The sequence below is a fragment of the Grammomys surdaster genome, unplaced genomic scaffold, assembly GCF_004785775.1.
Source record: "Grammomys surdaster isolate TR1022 unplaced genomic scaffold, NIH_TR_1.0 62, whole genome shotgun sequence".
Taxonomy (NCBI): domain Eukaryota; kingdom Metazoa; phylum Chordata; class Mammalia; order Rodentia; family Muridae; genus Grammomys; species Grammomys surdaster.
The window spans coordinates 20,715,025-20,730,803 of NW_021604564.1; the positions used below are offsets into that span (position 1 = coordinate 20,715,025).

Genomic DNA, 15,779 nt, shown 5'->3' on the forward strand with positions numbered 1-15,779 from the left:
TTCTCTCCTCTCCTCTCCCCCTCCCCTCCCTTCTCTTCTCTTCCCTTCTCTTCTCCCCTTCCTTTCACTTCCCTTCCTCCCTCTCCTCTACACACACTAGGATGTAATAAAATTAGTCAAAAAACTTTATTAACCCCAGAATTTTTATTATTCTCTGGCTACCCACTATCATCACCTGACCTGAATATGTGGCCAGCACAATTTCGTCATAACCATCCTTCCCTACACAGCCGCCCTGGATCGACGTGACACTTTCAGACAGCATCTACAGTAAATGTAAAATCCACTTCATTAATATTTAAACATTTCAAAGACATGTTAAAACAAGCCACAAAACTTTTCTTCTTGTGTCCAGATATTCAATACATATGTAGTGTATGTCCATCATGTGCAGACACTGAGGAAAACCTGAACGAATGCTGGAAAGTTCCAGCATTTTTAAATATAGGAAAGAAGATTCAGAATAACTAGTATATTTGTGACAAAACTATATAAAGAAGAGAAGTTTGGTAAATTATATAAACAAAACAGATAGTAAATTTAATCTAGTCTGTAAACTTCTTCAGAGGATTTTTATCTTTTTCTCTAATTAAAAAAAACTATGCTTTCACTGCATATTCTTAAGTTAATTTCTAGAATTTTTATCATAACCTTATGGAAGTTGTACATAATATTTTAAAATAAAACCATGGCATTTAAAAATCATACCCAGAGCTGGAGAGATGGCTCAGTGGTTAAGAGTACTGGCTGCTTCTCCAGAAGTCCTGAGTTCAATTCCCAGCAACCACATGGTGGTTCACAAACATCTACAATGAGTTTTGATGCCCTCTTGTGGCAGGCAGGCATACATGCAGATAGAGCACTCATATATAAAGTAAATAAATCTTAAACAAACAAACAAAAAAACAAAAAATCATACCCATTGACTCTAAATACCAGGAAAAATTTATATACAAAACCATTGACATTAAAGTAAGAAAGTTTTAGAATAACTGAATGTAACAGAATGTTACATTGTTCCTTTCATTTGAAGTGTGTGGGCATGCACTCTCCAGTGTGAGTGTGGACTCAGAAGACAACCCTGAGGAGTTGTTTCTTCTGTCCAGCCTTACATGGCTAAGGGGACCCAAAGCACTCTGCCAGGCTTGTGTGGCACCTCTACGCACTAAACTATCTGGCAAGCTGCACTGCTTTTAAAAGTCAACATTCTCTCTCTCTCTCTCTCTCTCTCTCTCTCTCTCTCTCTCTCTCTCACACACACACACACACACACACACACTCACCCCTCCCTCTCCCTCTCCCTCCTCCTCCCCCCTCTCATGCTTGTGCACGGTATATGTCAACATTTATTTTCATTCCACTTTCTCCACATACTTTCATTTTAATGTAATGGACTCATGCATTTTAATATAATTTGATGAAATTCCTCTAACATGTTATATATTTATATGTGTTTGGTGGGTGAGGTAAGTGCGCACGACTGCACCCAAAAAAAAAATCCTGAAGCCTCAGAACATCTCAGAGCCAGAGTTACAGGCTGTTGTAAGCCATTGAAATGCACACAGGGAATAAAGTGTAGGTCCTGCAGGAGCAGTACCGGGACTCAGTCAGCAGAGGCTCCATGACCCTACTCCTCTCCTAAGAACCAAAGCCACACTGAACCTCTTTAAAAGCAGCCTGCCCTCTCAGACCTCAGTAATGGAAAGCAGTAGCAGTAACACCAGCCTATGAAACAAAACACTATATAGCAACAAAAGAAGAGAATCCTGTGTTCTGAAACAGTGCAGATGGAATTGGAAAGCATGTGAATTGAAAGAAACCAGACATAGTACACATGTTCTCATTCACATGCAGAACATGAGCCTCCGCTCACAGGAGTTAAGGACAGAATGGTGGGCCCTGCAGTTGTTGAGCAGGGAAGGGACGAGTAATAGGAAGTTGGTTAACGAGCATCAGTATAGTTATATATGTATCAAGTTGAGACATTTGATTTAGTTTTACTTATCTGTTGAAGTTTTGATAGTGAATCATGACACAGAAAGGAAGAGTGCTTGCCATTGCATAGGGCGACTGCAGACAGCAATTATCTATGTTTCAAAGGGCTACAAGAAACCATTTTGAGCATTTTCACCCAAGAAATATGTTTAACACTATTTAAACATTATACTCAGGAACGGGCAAGATAGCTCAGTGGGTAAAGAAGCTTACTGCCAAACTGAAGCCTGAGTTTGATTCCTGGGACCCACATGGTGGAAAGAGAGAACCAATACCCGAAAGTTATCCTCTGACCTCTGCATATGTGCACTTACAACACACACAAATGCCGCTCCACAAACATTAATATATTAAGTTATAAATAAATGTAATTGAAAATATTTAAAGGGAAAATATTTGGTATCATCATATGATACCACCACTCATATATAGCTTTTGCTTTTATGTATCAGAAAAATAAATTAATAAAAAAGATATATAAAAATTCCATGTATGCCAGAATGCTTGTCTATATTGACTCAATATCTTTTAATTACATTTAAAATTTCTGAACTAGAATGACTTTACCTAGTATTTCTTCTTTTCTAAGAAAACAGGTCCTTAGCCGGGCGGTGGTGGCGCACGCCTTTAATCCCAGCACTTGGGAGGCAGAGGCAGGTGGATTTCTGAGTTCCAGAGTTCGAGGCTAGCCTGGTCTGCAGAGTGAGTTCCAGGACAGCCAGGGCTGCACAGAGAAACCCTGTCTCGAAACCCTCCCCCCCAAAAAAAAAGAAAGAAAAAAAAGAAAGAAAGAAAGAGAGAAAGGAAGAAAGAAGGAAAGAAAGAAAACAGGTCCTTAAGTGTTTAGATGTGAGACTATATTTAGGAAGTACCTGCTTCAAGGTAGTTTCTATAGAATCCTAACAGTGTGGTCTACATATCTACGTTCTTATTATCTTAAAACAAAAATCTCACCAATGAAAACCAAACATATGTTTTCCCTATACTGTGTTGTTATGATTTATAGAAGCTAGAAAAAATATTTAATACCTAATAAATTTAAAATTATATTTAAGAATGATAATGAAAACGGAATTTATTCTTCAGCTTAAGGACAATACTCCTTCACTAAACAGGAGAACAGAGTAGAGATTTTGTTATTGGCAACATTTTTACAAGTATTTATTGATTTGTCCTGCTGGTCAGACCTAGAGCCTTGGACACTTTAGGAAAGCATTTACCAATAAGCAATGTTGTGGGCCTTCTTCATTTCTGTTTGAGACAGAGTCTCATTAAAGTTGATTACTCTTCCAGGCAGGCCTCGAATTCCTGATCTTTCTGCCTCAGCCTGTTGTTGGGATTTAGAGGCGTAACCACCAGATTGAGATAGAATAACAACATTTTGTTTTTTAAGAAACAATATTGTTCTATATTTTTAATTCACCAAAATTCAAACTATCAACCATCTCTACAATAACTAACGAAAAGTAAGTATGTAGTCTTTGTTTTGTTTTTGCTTCTGGTTTATAATATTAGAGGCAGAACCAGGATTTTGTACACACTAGGCCAGTCCTCCACACCCAGCTACCACTCCAGTCCCCACACAAATCTTTCTAAATTAACGTACCTGATCAAATCGTAGCACAGGCTCATTCGTACTCTCAAAACTATACACTTCCACCATTCCATCATCTCTCCCAACAAGTAAATCTTTCACCCCATCACCCATGATATCAAAGCTGTCAACACACAGGATACCTATGAAAAGGGTGAGTTATAAGCAATGAGATGCAGTAGAGTATGGACATATGTTCATATGTCTTCATACCACATAGTCATCAAAACTTTATTGTTAAAAAACCAAAAGAACAACTTTGCACATAATTAGGTGTTTCTCTCTTTTCCAAAGCTTTGAACACAATTTACACAGCAATGCACCCACGTGTACACTCCCTTTAGCTCTGACCCTCAGTAAGCCCCAGGCTCTCATGTGGTAGTTTGGCACCTTCCTGTACACACGGCCACCTCACACTCTTCCTGCCCTAAGCATAGTTCTTTACTACTCTGTTGCAGTGTTTCAGCACTGCTCACTCTCCGGACGTCCTCCATTTCAGTAAATTATGCCACTCAGCTGCACAGACAAAACAATTCTAGGCTCTGTCTCTGACATCACTCTTATCCCTCTCTGTATCAAACCCATGGCCTCCACATATATACCTCAACTTTCTTGTCTTTCTACTTCCATAATAGGAAGGATGAACCAGGATGCTCTGAAGTATAATAAATCATGGTAACTACAACTTCCAAGTGCTCTCTCTGTTTCCAATGTGGCTGTCTCTTCCCAAATCCATTTGACTGTGTCTCACCTTCCACATCCAGTCCTCCCAGGACTCTCCACTGCACTCTACCTGAAACGCCCTGGTCCAAGGCTCCACGGACCTACCGTTGGCCCTGCTCCTGTATCTTCTCCTCAGGCCACACTGCTGCTCAGCCACACTGGTCTTTCCGTTGTCCTCCAGTGAATCTAGCTCACCTCCGTCTCATGGGCTTAACAATTATTGTTTTTCCTCCTCTTAGAATATTCTTTCCCCAAATCTTCTCAGCTCAAATTTGCCTTTCCTAAAGCACCTTCTTCCTCTGACCACTGAGTCTAAGAGGAACTGTGCCCACCATTCCCTCTACCATACACTGTTCTGTGTTCTCTTCAGATGACCAGGGGCAGTGGGCACACAGAGGCATCATCTGTTCTCTCTCTCCCACAGTAAGTATTTGCTAAGGGATAAATGAACAGATGAACAAATACTCTGTACATATAAAGAGCCAGCTCACTGGCTGCCAAGTTGGGTGTAAATTTTTGGAAATCTTTAGTCTTTAAAAATTGGAATAGTTTCTGACCCAGTACTACATTCTTCATATCCTAGATTCCAATTAATTCTCTATCCCAGTTAAAATGGGGTTTAACGGACTAAAGGGTATTAACCTCTATGTCTGTATCCCAAACTACAAGTAGCATTTCTTATTTTAAAAATTACATCTATAGTATAACAGTTGCCATAATCACATAGTAGCTAAATCAGAGGTGGTTCTGTAAATCTCTAAGCCTGCTGTCTAATATAACTAAAGCAAACAGAATACATTGCCCACTCTATTGTACTAGATGACTATTGACAATTCATAACTGTGTGGAAGCCTACCTCCCCGCTTTTTGTCATTTCGAATTTCCCATTTGTGTATTGGTTTGGATGCTGTGATCTGAATCAGCCCGAGTCTTCCATCTGATGTGCCGAACAGAAGGCCTTCTCCAGAGTCACCTAGTTAAAATTAAAACAAACAAAAACATACAAATACCTTTAAACATTTTTAATGTAAAAATCTCATTTTTCAAATGCTATATTAAGGGAAATGTTTAAGGAAAAATCTTAGATGTATATGTATCAAAATATCACAATACCATTCACATGTAGTTTTTTGTTTTTATGTATCCGAAAAATAAACTTATAAAAAATAGAAAAAGATTCCATATATGCCAGAATGTTGACTCTATACCTTTTAGTTACATTTAATTTTTCTGAACTAAGATGACTTTATCTAGCATTTCTTCTTTCAAAGAAAGCTGGTCCTTCAGTGTCTAGACTTGAGACTATTATTACTCCCCTGGAATCCTAATAATATGACCTTCATGTCTATGCTCTCATTAAGACAACAGTGTCATCAAAGAGGGCCAAACATGTTGCCTCTACACTGTGTAGTTATGATTATAGAAATTAGAATGAAATAGTCACCATGTAGTTACAAAGTAAAGCATATTCCCTACAACTGATTTCAAGATGAGGAAGCTCACTGATTCGTAAGTGAGCAGGAAGTGAGTGGAAGAGAACACACGACTGCTACACTGAGTGATAGCCCCTGCTCAGACTTCCTCTTCGCATGCATGGCTGGCTGTGAATACTGAATGTGATTACCGCCATCTCCATTATGTAGTGCTAGGACGGTGGGTGGACCAGGAACCTCGATTTCATATGTCACATTAGATCCCTAAAGGAAAATAAGAATTTTCAAAACTGAAACTGAAAAGCATTCAAAAGAATATGGGCAATGATTAGAAACATCAATATCTAAGCAGATAACTCATAAAAACATTTAAAGTAAAAGTGCTTTAAGAAAGTATGTCATAAATATGAATGTGTTTGTCAATAATTTTGCAAATATTAACATACTGGAAATGAAATACATATGCCAAGGAGAAAAATACATAATATATTCTCTACTTTCATTATCCTTCATTTTTTAATTTTGAACTTTATCAGAAAAAGAAAACCCATAATTAACCAGATCTAAAGACCAAACAACTCAATGAACTTCTAGACAGAAGAGTCATTTCTAATATGTTGCTTATCTGCAAACCAGACTGGTGAACCCCTTTCAAAACTTTCCAGGAACAAGTGTCATTTCTTCTGTCTTCTTTGGTATTAACTGGAGTTTAACATAGAATACCTTCAAAACTCTGAGCACCCTCAAAGCTGCTCATAAGAAAATTCTGGCTCTGCCTTTTGGTATTCCCCAAACTCATAGCCGCAATGAGGCAAAATCATCTACTACTTAGCTAAGAAAACAAGCTGGGACCTGGTGTTTGTTTTGTTTGTTTGTTTGTTTGTTTTCAATTTTGCCACTTACACAATTCAGTGAATTTACCATTTACAATATTTTAATGCAGATTTAGAACATAGAAAAAGGCATATGCGCCTCCTTTATTAATCATTTTAAAATTTATAGACATCTACAAGTAAAAAAGGAACACCCATAGTTGTAAAAGAGGCAAGTTCAGAGGATGGAGTATTCTCAGAGGCAGGAAAGGAGAAATGAGCATAGCAGAAGGAAAAAGTTCTGTTCCCTCCTTTCACAGGTCCTTGGTGATTTATTTTTAAAAATAAGAATGCAGGCAGGCATGATTGCACACACCTTTGACCCCAGCACTTGGGAGGCAGAGACTTGTGGATCTCTGTGAGTTTGAGCCTATCCTGGTTTACAAAGTTCTGGTCCACACAGGAACTACATGGTAATACCATGTCTAGAAAAAAATAAAATGACAAATAAGCATATAAATAATTAAGCAAATAAACAAAGAAAGAAAAAAGAAAGAAAGAAGGAAGGAAGGAAGGAAGGAAGGAAGGAAGGAAGGAAGGAAGGAAAGAAAGAAAGAAGGAAAGAAAGAAAGAAAGAAAGAAAGAAAGAAAGAAAGAAGGAAAGAAAGAAGGAAAGAAAGAAAGAAGAAAGAAAGAAAGAAAGAAAGAAAAGGATACAGATAGCCTCTTATGAAGCAAAGCAAAATCTAGGAATCAGCTAGGTAACTTTTAGCTGAATGCTTGCCCATTCCTGCTTTGGATATTTTGAAGCAGAATCTCCTATATCCTGGGCAGATGTCAGACAATTTCCTATGAAGCTAAGGATGAGACTGATTTTCTGACTCTCCTGCCTGTGCCTCCCGTGTGCTGAGGTCTCAGGGCTGTTCCACAACATCAAGTTTATGTCACACTGGGTTTCAAGCATGTCAGGAAAACAGTCTACCATTTATTTATGCAATGAATTACTTACTGAGTAATTTATTCCATATGTGTTTAAATGATTAATAAATTCAAATTATTTGTCACCTCCTTTTCTACCCAATTTTCCCTTTTAGTTTTTGAGGACTAGAAAAGTACTGAAGGAGCAAGTGGGGACCATGTGGACACTCGTTATCCGAATCCCAGCTCTCTATCTGATGGTGGGCATTCTGGACTGGGGATGGGTGAGCTGAAGGTAGCCATTTCCCTCTCTATATATATTCTAAAAATGTTCAAAAGATTTCAACACATTTGCCTGAAATAAGATAGAAATTATCAAATGTAAAAATATTGTCTCACATTCAACTTTACATAGGGTACTTACAGTAGGAAGCATAAAGTAGCCTTAAAGCATATGGCACTCATAATGATTTACTGAATAATGAAGAGTTCTAAAAGTTCAAAGGGCATCACCTGTAAGACTCGGAGTACCCTGTCCTGGCAGGCCAACACCGGTGTCATTCGAGATAACCTTTCCACGGGAAGGCAGATGACATCGTTGATTTTGTCCCCAGAAAGGTAGTAATTTTGGTCTTTGCAATCACAGTAGTGGTTATAGATGTAGCTGGCACTGAGAAAGAGGTCAGAGCCACATATGTACCTGACGACATGAAAGTAATAATTTAGGACACTCAGAGTTGAAAACAGTTTACGTACATTGTATAAAGGTATGGTTTTTTTTACATTTCCCCCATTTAATCTCTATACCCTCTCCCTCTTTAAGGCAGGTTCTAGAGCAGTTCTAGACTGTCCTTAATCTCGCCCTAATAGCTGAGGGCGACCTTGGAACCAATGATTATCCTCTTCCTCTATCCGCGGAGTGTGGGGTTATAGGTACCAACCATGCAGCTTTAATCTTTAACCATTTGGTACATACAACACTTTGATTCTGAAAACTCCAAATGAGGACTGTAAGTTAGGCTTCTCAATAAAAGGCTCAGAAAAACTAAGTACTATTTGTCAAGCACTGTTCTAATTGATATACCCAAGTTAGCAAGTTAACACTCAGAATCCTATAGAATGTTGTTTTCCTTTTTATAACTGAATAGCAAAATGTTCCCAGGACTAATGGCTCATACTGTAAATGAGAGACTGCAGGTGAGGATAACTTCAGCTCCAGAGTTAGCTTCACACTAATGTGCCTAGAAAAGTACATTTCAGTTGACTTTAAAGTAAATGATGGCCGGGCGGTGGTGGCGCACGCCTTTAATCCCAGCACTTGGGAGGCAGAGGCAGGCAGATTTCTGAGTTCGAGGCCAGACTGGTCTACAGAGTGAGTTCCAGGACAGCCAGGACTACACAGAGAAACTCTGTCTCGAAAAACCAAAAAAAAAAAAAAAAAAGTCTAAAGTAAATGATGAATGATGGAAATGTTTTCGTCAGGATGTTATCTCGGAGATAAGCTCATTTGCAATGGGTTTTAACCAAGTGTGGCTGATAATTACAGCACGTTTCAAATGCTCGATCTACAAGGTCATTTCAAAACCATTGGAAATCATTTTCACTTGTTGCTGTTGAATTCTTGTCTCACTTTAAAGGCCAGACTTTTAAAAGTCCTCACAGTCAAGAGAAATACCATACACTGCACAGAATGACACATAGCATCTGTCCACTATACAAAGACACTGTGAATTAACAGTGTCCAAACCAGGCCTCTGGCTACATCACAGCAAAGGAAGAAACTTAAAAGCCATCCTAGTTACTCTGCTTATCAAGTGTGAGGGAGGCTATTGCTATTAGTCTTCTCAAGAAGTCCTTGGGTTAACAGGGTTTAGAGAAGAGGAGAAAGGAGGGGGACATGGGGGGAGGGACAGTGTGAGGGGGGGACCTGGAAGGGGGGGAAGCAATTGGCATAAAAAGTAAACAAATAAATAAATAACAAATGAAAAAAAAAGAGGGAAGTTACATGAACTTTACGGCCTCTCTAGCCCCCATGGCTCAAAAACTACAATTTTAGGACAGACGAGATGTCTCAGAAGGGAAAGAGCTTATCCTGTAAAGCCTGATGGCCTGAATTCTCTCTCTAGAATTCACATAAAGGTAGGAAAGTCACTCTCTGAGTCTTTTTCTGCTCTCTACCCATGAACCACGGCAACGCAGGTTCATCTCTGTCTCTTACCTGCTTCCCCCACCACTCAACAGGAAACAAAAGTCTAAATTTTTAACTGTGAAATTTCACATGTCAGGAAGCCTTGTATTTTTCACATAGCCTTACCTAATTCACCAGAAATCACAACCATTAGTGGTCCTCAACTTTAGAGGCCGGGCTTTGTCTCTTAAGACCAGGTCTCACTCTGCTGTAGCCCATGTGGATGGTGAATTCATTATACACTCCAGATTTGCCTCCAATTTGTGACAACCCTCTGCCTCAGTCTCCCAGGTATGGGGATTTCAGGCATGAGCCACCACACTCAGGGACCAGTCACCCTTTAATATAATGTCCTTAGCTCAAAATCAGAACTACCAAAGACACTTGAGAAACAGGAACCTGTGTGCCTAGGTGGTTTGGTTTTTTTTAAACTTTTGACATATACCTTATCATTATCATAACTGAACCAGGCAGTGAAAACTGAATGTATACAACTTTACACTTCAAAATAGTTAGCAGAGAGGGTTTAGAATGTTCCCAACATAAATTATGTCAGAGGTGATGAATATGCAAATTACTCCAATCTGCTATCACGTATCATACACACGTGTTAACACCACTCTGTGACTTACAAATGCACACAATTACTATGCATCTACGAAAAATATTAAAAGTTCTCACAAAACAGAAAGTGAATGTGAGTGCACACACACACACACACACACACACACACACACAACTATGAAATTGAAAACATTTCAACAGCCAATCAACTGTGTATTGATTCCAGGTTCTGACTAATGAAATCCCTGTAGCCAATTTCCTTTTCCAGAAAACCTACTAATGTATACTAACTTAATCCTATGTTTTACCTCAACCCAGTGTGTTATAGATACATGCATAAACATAAAGGAGAACAAAGACATACATAGCTTTAATGCTTTCGGTGAGGTTTGTTTCAAAAGAGAGGAACTGTTTCCCTCTCTTTGTAAAGCCTCTAATCTCGGACCCTGCAGCAATGAAAATTTTCTCCTGAGGCGTGTTAAGAGCCCCTCCTAGTTCCAGTCTCGAGATCTTCTGCCCTGGTAAAGTCTTGAACACTGGCTGCAAAAATCAATTGGAGAAAATGTTAAGTGTACAAGCTATTTCACTGTAAATATTTTCCTGTACTACAGAAGCTATGATTTTAAACTAATGTTACAAATATTTTCCACTTCTATATTTTAGGAAGACATTAACTTAGGAGTACCTAGCAAGTAGTGCATCTGTCTTTTGGAAAAACTGCTGCCTAAAACAGCTCCACTCACCCCGGCCTCTCCTTTCTTCATGCCGAAGCATATCACTACCCCATCTTGATCTCCAATAACCACCTGCAATACATGGATTCAGAGTCTAAGTTTACTGTTATGCTAAAAAGTTCATCAGTGCCTTCAGATTACACACTACAGGAATACCCAAGAAACCTCATCAAATTTAAATATAGCATCACAAGCTATAGTTATCTAAAAAAGCGACTTGAAGATCTTTCTCTATTTTCAACTGTATATCCATGTAACTGACTAAATGAGGTTTTTCCTATGTATTGCAACCAAAACAAAACATCACAACAGACTGAAAGCGGAGAAAACAAAAGAGGCCACCTACCTCGGCTTATGAAACACATTTAAGAATTTGCAAAAATATAACATAGTATCAATATTACCTCTAAATTATGCTATTTTGAAAATATACTTTTAATAAAAATATGGTTTTCATGTAAGCATGATGAATTTAATTTTAATATTTTAAGAATTTCTGAGATTTAATTTTCATATAGTAAGTACTGATATTATATACATAAATAAGTTCTTTCAGATTCTCAACAATTTAAATGAGTAAACTTTTTGAGAAGTGCTATTATATCTAGAATATAATAAACAATAATCTTGATTTATTATTCTTGAAATTCTGTTTAAAATGTCAGATTTTGTCGGGCGGTGGTGGCGCACGCCTTTAATCCCAGCACTTGGGAGGCGGAGGCAGGCGGATTTCTGAGTTCAAGAGTTCGAGGCTAGCCTGGTCTACAGAGTGAGTTCCAGGACAGCCAGGGCTACACAGAGAAACCCTGTCTCGAAAAACCAAAAAAAAAAAAAAAAGTCAGATTTCTCTCACATATTTAAATACCTTATTTGTAAGAACTGCCCTTATTCAAATCACTTCAAAAATGCAGCCAAAGGTCAAATAATGTATTTAAGTTGATTTATCAAGAAAAAAAATCTTGTAATTCATTTTGATAAATGTTAACATATCAAGATAATATATTTACTTTGCAACTATTAAAATACTACAAAATAATTCATTTTTGTCTATAAGAAGTCAAGCTAATACAAAGTTCAACATTTAAAACCAATAATTCAACAAGAGAAGATTTAAACCAGGCATGATTGCTCAAGTCTATAATCCCTGAATTTCTGATGCTGAAGTAGGAAGATCAAGAGTTCAAGGTCAGCCTCAGCTACATCAAAATCTGTCTTAAAAATAAAATAAATAAGTAAAAATAAAACAACAAAATAGAAATTTTAAAGAAATTATTTTATCAATGTTCTGTTGTAGTTTACACTTCTTTTTCCATATACTATACAGCCTGATACACAGAATGAATTATTACCAAAAATGAGTGTTTTTGTCCAGTTTTGTTTTCAGTGCTAGGGACTAACCTCAGGGTCTTGAACATGCTAATAAGTCTCTATCACTGAACTACAACTGAAGCTCACGATGAATGATTCTTATCAAGTTTCCTCACACAACTTACTACTTGTATGTAATATCAATGTCCAAGAACACGACTTTCTGTAAACACTGGCTCCTACTCCGGCTTTGTTCATTTCCATCTTAACATCAGCTCCTGTTACACACCAAGATACCAACACAGATGGCACCGTGAGCCTGTCCTGTCAGGCAGGAGAAGGCAGAGAAGTCAGCATCTACAGCACCTTTTGTGTAGCTCTTTGTCTTGAGGTAGGAAGCAACTTCATAGTCTTCTGAGAGGTCACGCCTACCTAAGAAAACAGAATAGGCAACTAGTGAATGTTTTTGGATATACTGTAATTTGAAGTTCTTACATAGGATATTTAAGAAGAAGAGATCAGATCATGGTGAGTTTTAGGGTTTTTTTGTTTGTTTGTTTTACTGAAATGTATATTCTTATCAATTAACTTGTATCTAATTGAAATATGTCAGAGAAAGCCAAAATACAGGAAACAACCCAGAACGTTAAAAAATAGTTGTGTAACATTACTGGCAAGGAGTTTCAGAAAATATCTTCAGAAGCCCTTCCCAATAGGGACTTTTGAAAATAGGGACTTTTTCCTAAAAAAAAAAAAAAAAAAAAAAAAAATACCTGCTGACATCGTAAAATTCCAGTGTAACTGACCATGACTATTTTACGAAAGGCACAGGGGATGAAAACAGAGGACTTGTTCAGCAGAGGTGTCTGTTAACAGAACTTAAAAACAACCAATCATGGAAAAAACACATATAGTGCAGGTATGACTTTATTCTGAATTTTTAGGCACGCTGTTAAAGTTTTAAGCAATCCATTTAGTTTGATATTGTCAAGTGATTTGAACCATAGCTTGGGGAAGTTGGACATGGAGATTGTAGGTCTTGTCCATCCAAGCTAATGGTGAGAACCCAAACTGGGCATCATAGAGATGGTGAACAACTGGACAGCTCCAAGAGGTAATTACAGAATGTAGCTTCCATAAGACACTAAAGTGAACGATCTGGCCCAACCCCCTGGGAAACTAAGCAAATGTTTATACCACGAAGAACTCTTAAGAGATGGTTAAGAGAGATGCAACAAGTCATGCACCAAAGGAATACCCGCTCCGGAGTTCGCTTTGATTTAAAAAGCAACTGCATAATTTGTTACTACGGGACAAAGTATTTACCTTCTCTGGGCTCCTGACTCTTCACTTGCACTAACTACCTGGTGGTGTATTTCTGTGATGATTTAGTAAGCTTAATAGGGCTGTGATGGTTTACTGAAATATATAGCTAGTGTGATCAGGCCCAGGGGGAGTGGCAGGGCAGTCGAGGCCCCTGGGAGCGGCTGAGACACCCCCAGGACCCGGGCCTGAAGGGACCGGGGCTTCCTCAGGCCCGCGTCTACCCACGAGGGCGCCCGCCGACCGGTTTACCTGGAGATAGTCAGCCCGGCTTAAGGTCAGATCCATGGCGGCTGCACACGGAGGGCCTGGATCCGCTTGCCGATGTGGAAGCCTTCCCTCGGAGAGCTCACCACTAGACGGATGAGTCGGTCTGCGTCAGGGCAGCGGCGCCCAGCAACGCCGGCTCGACACGTGACCAGTCTTAGCTCACTGTGAAGTCCCGCCCTCTCCCGGAGAGCTGCACCAAGAAAACTGGGTGGAGGGAATGGTCCTCAGAGGCTGGCCGGTTTCCAGGGCAACCGGGGAGTGTTCTCTCTGGGCCGCTGGGCCAGCGACCTGCTTGGAACTTCACTCTGCATGCATGTTCCTTCAGATCTGAGTGAAGATTCATTTTTATTTCGTGTGTTTATGAATACAGATATTTATGCGCATCACATGATTGTTGCCTTCTAAGGAGGCCAGGGCCTTGGGACTCCCAAGTGTTTGCTGAGAAACAGAATCTTGGGTCCTGGGCAAGAGCAGCAAGCACTCTTAACCACTGAGCACACAAATTTTAAAACAACAACAAAACCCACAGACTGTATTTATGTAGTTATGTAGCGTGAGTGTGTGTGTTGGTCATGTTGAAGTCAGAGAACAACTTTCAGGAGTCATTCTTTCCACCCTGAGGATCTGAGTCGTTGAGCTTTGTGGCAAGTTCTTTTAACTGCTGGGTCATCTTGCCAATCTCCCTCCTCCCATTCTCCAACTATGCTCCCCTCCCCCAGGGCCACAGTACAAGACTCTGAGTCAAACAAATCAAATCAGCCGGGCAGTGGTGGCATATGCCTTTAATCCCAGCACTTGGGAGGCAGGTGGATTTCTGAGTTCGAGGCCAGCCTGGTCTACAGAGTGAGTTCCAGGACAGCCAGAGCTATACAGAGAAACCCTGTCTCAAAAAACCAAACCAACCAAACAAACAAACAAAAAAATCAAAACATAACACTAAAACCAAAGAAAGAAGTTTGAAACAATAGAATAAAGAGAGAAACTAAACAGTAACGACACAGAAAATTTGAGTAGCAAGTAATGAAAAGTCACCTAAGAAAAGAAGTTCAGGATTGGCAACTTCAAACAAAACCCAGTTCTTCCCAAACTATTTCCTAAAATTGAAAAGGATGGGGCTTTTCCAAACTCTTGTAGGCCACCATTTTCTCATTCCAAAACCAGCAATGACACAAGAGAAATACACACACACACACACACACACACACACACACACACAGAGCCTCTTGTCACATGTCTAATGCTACCTTCAGACGCTGCTAACAAAAAAAAGCATCACCATGTGTGATGGTTTGTATATCCTTGGGCCAGGGAGTGGCACTATTAGGAGATGTGGCCTTGTTGGAATAGGTATGTCGCTGTGGGTGTGGACTTTATTACCCTAGCCCTAGCTGCCTGGAAGGGATTATTCTGTTAGCCACCTTCAGACGAAGATGTAGAACTCTCAGCTCCTCCTGCACCATGCCAGCCTGGATGCTGCCACGCTCCTACTTTGATGATAATGAACTGAACCTTTGAATCTGTAAGCTAGACCCAATCAAATATTGTCCTTATAAAAGCTGCCTTGGTCATGGTGTCTGTTCACAGCAGTAAAACCCTAACTAAGATACCACGTGCAATCCTTCCAACTAGTATGGACCAGAATTATGAGCAAAAATAAACTTATTTCTTTAAAACTTAAAAATAGAAAGAAAAAAGGAGAAAGAAGGAAAAAAAGGCAATGAAAAGTCTAGTCAGAGATTACTGATGAGACAAAGAAGCAAAAACTTCAAAACAAACAAACAAACTAGCCACAATTCCAACAGCACAACAAAGATGTCATTCCAGCCAGGTGCAGTAAAGCACCCTGTAATGCCAGCTACTCCTAGGTCTAGGTAAGGCAGTCATTAATTAAAAGCCCTGGGTAACATGGTGAAAAGT

At 39.3% G+C, this 15,779-nt stretch overlaps 1 protein-coding gene across 1 annotated transcript in view; it reads right to left on the reverse strand.

Annotated features, from left to right (window-relative positions):
- Positions 1-13,976, reverse strand: part of Bbs7 (Bardet-Biedl syndrome 7) — a 37,385-nt gene extending 23,409 nt beyond the window's left edge. The window contains exons 1-9 of the mRNA XM_028764524.1: positions 13,845-13,976; positions 12,636-12,701; positions 10,971-11,033; positions 10,592-10,767; positions 7,989-8,175; positions 5,937-6,009; positions 5,169-5,285; positions 3,602-3,732; positions 181-265 (exon numbers count right to left, since the gene is read on the reverse strand). Of these exons, the coding sequence (XP_028620357.1) occupies positions 181-265; positions 3,602-3,732; positions 5,169-5,285; positions 5,937-6,009; positions 7,989-8,175; positions 10,592-10,767; positions 10,971-11,033; positions 12,636-12,701; positions 13,845-13,880 (934 nt within the window). The 5' untranslated portion in view covers positions 13,881-13,976. The remainder of the gene's footprint in view (positions 1-180; positions 266-3,601; positions 3,733-5,168; positions 5,286-5,936; positions 6,010-7,988; positions 8,176-10,591; positions 10,768-10,970; positions 11,034-12,635; positions 12,702-13,844) is intronic.
- Positions 13,977-15,779: the final 1,803 nt, after the last annotated feature.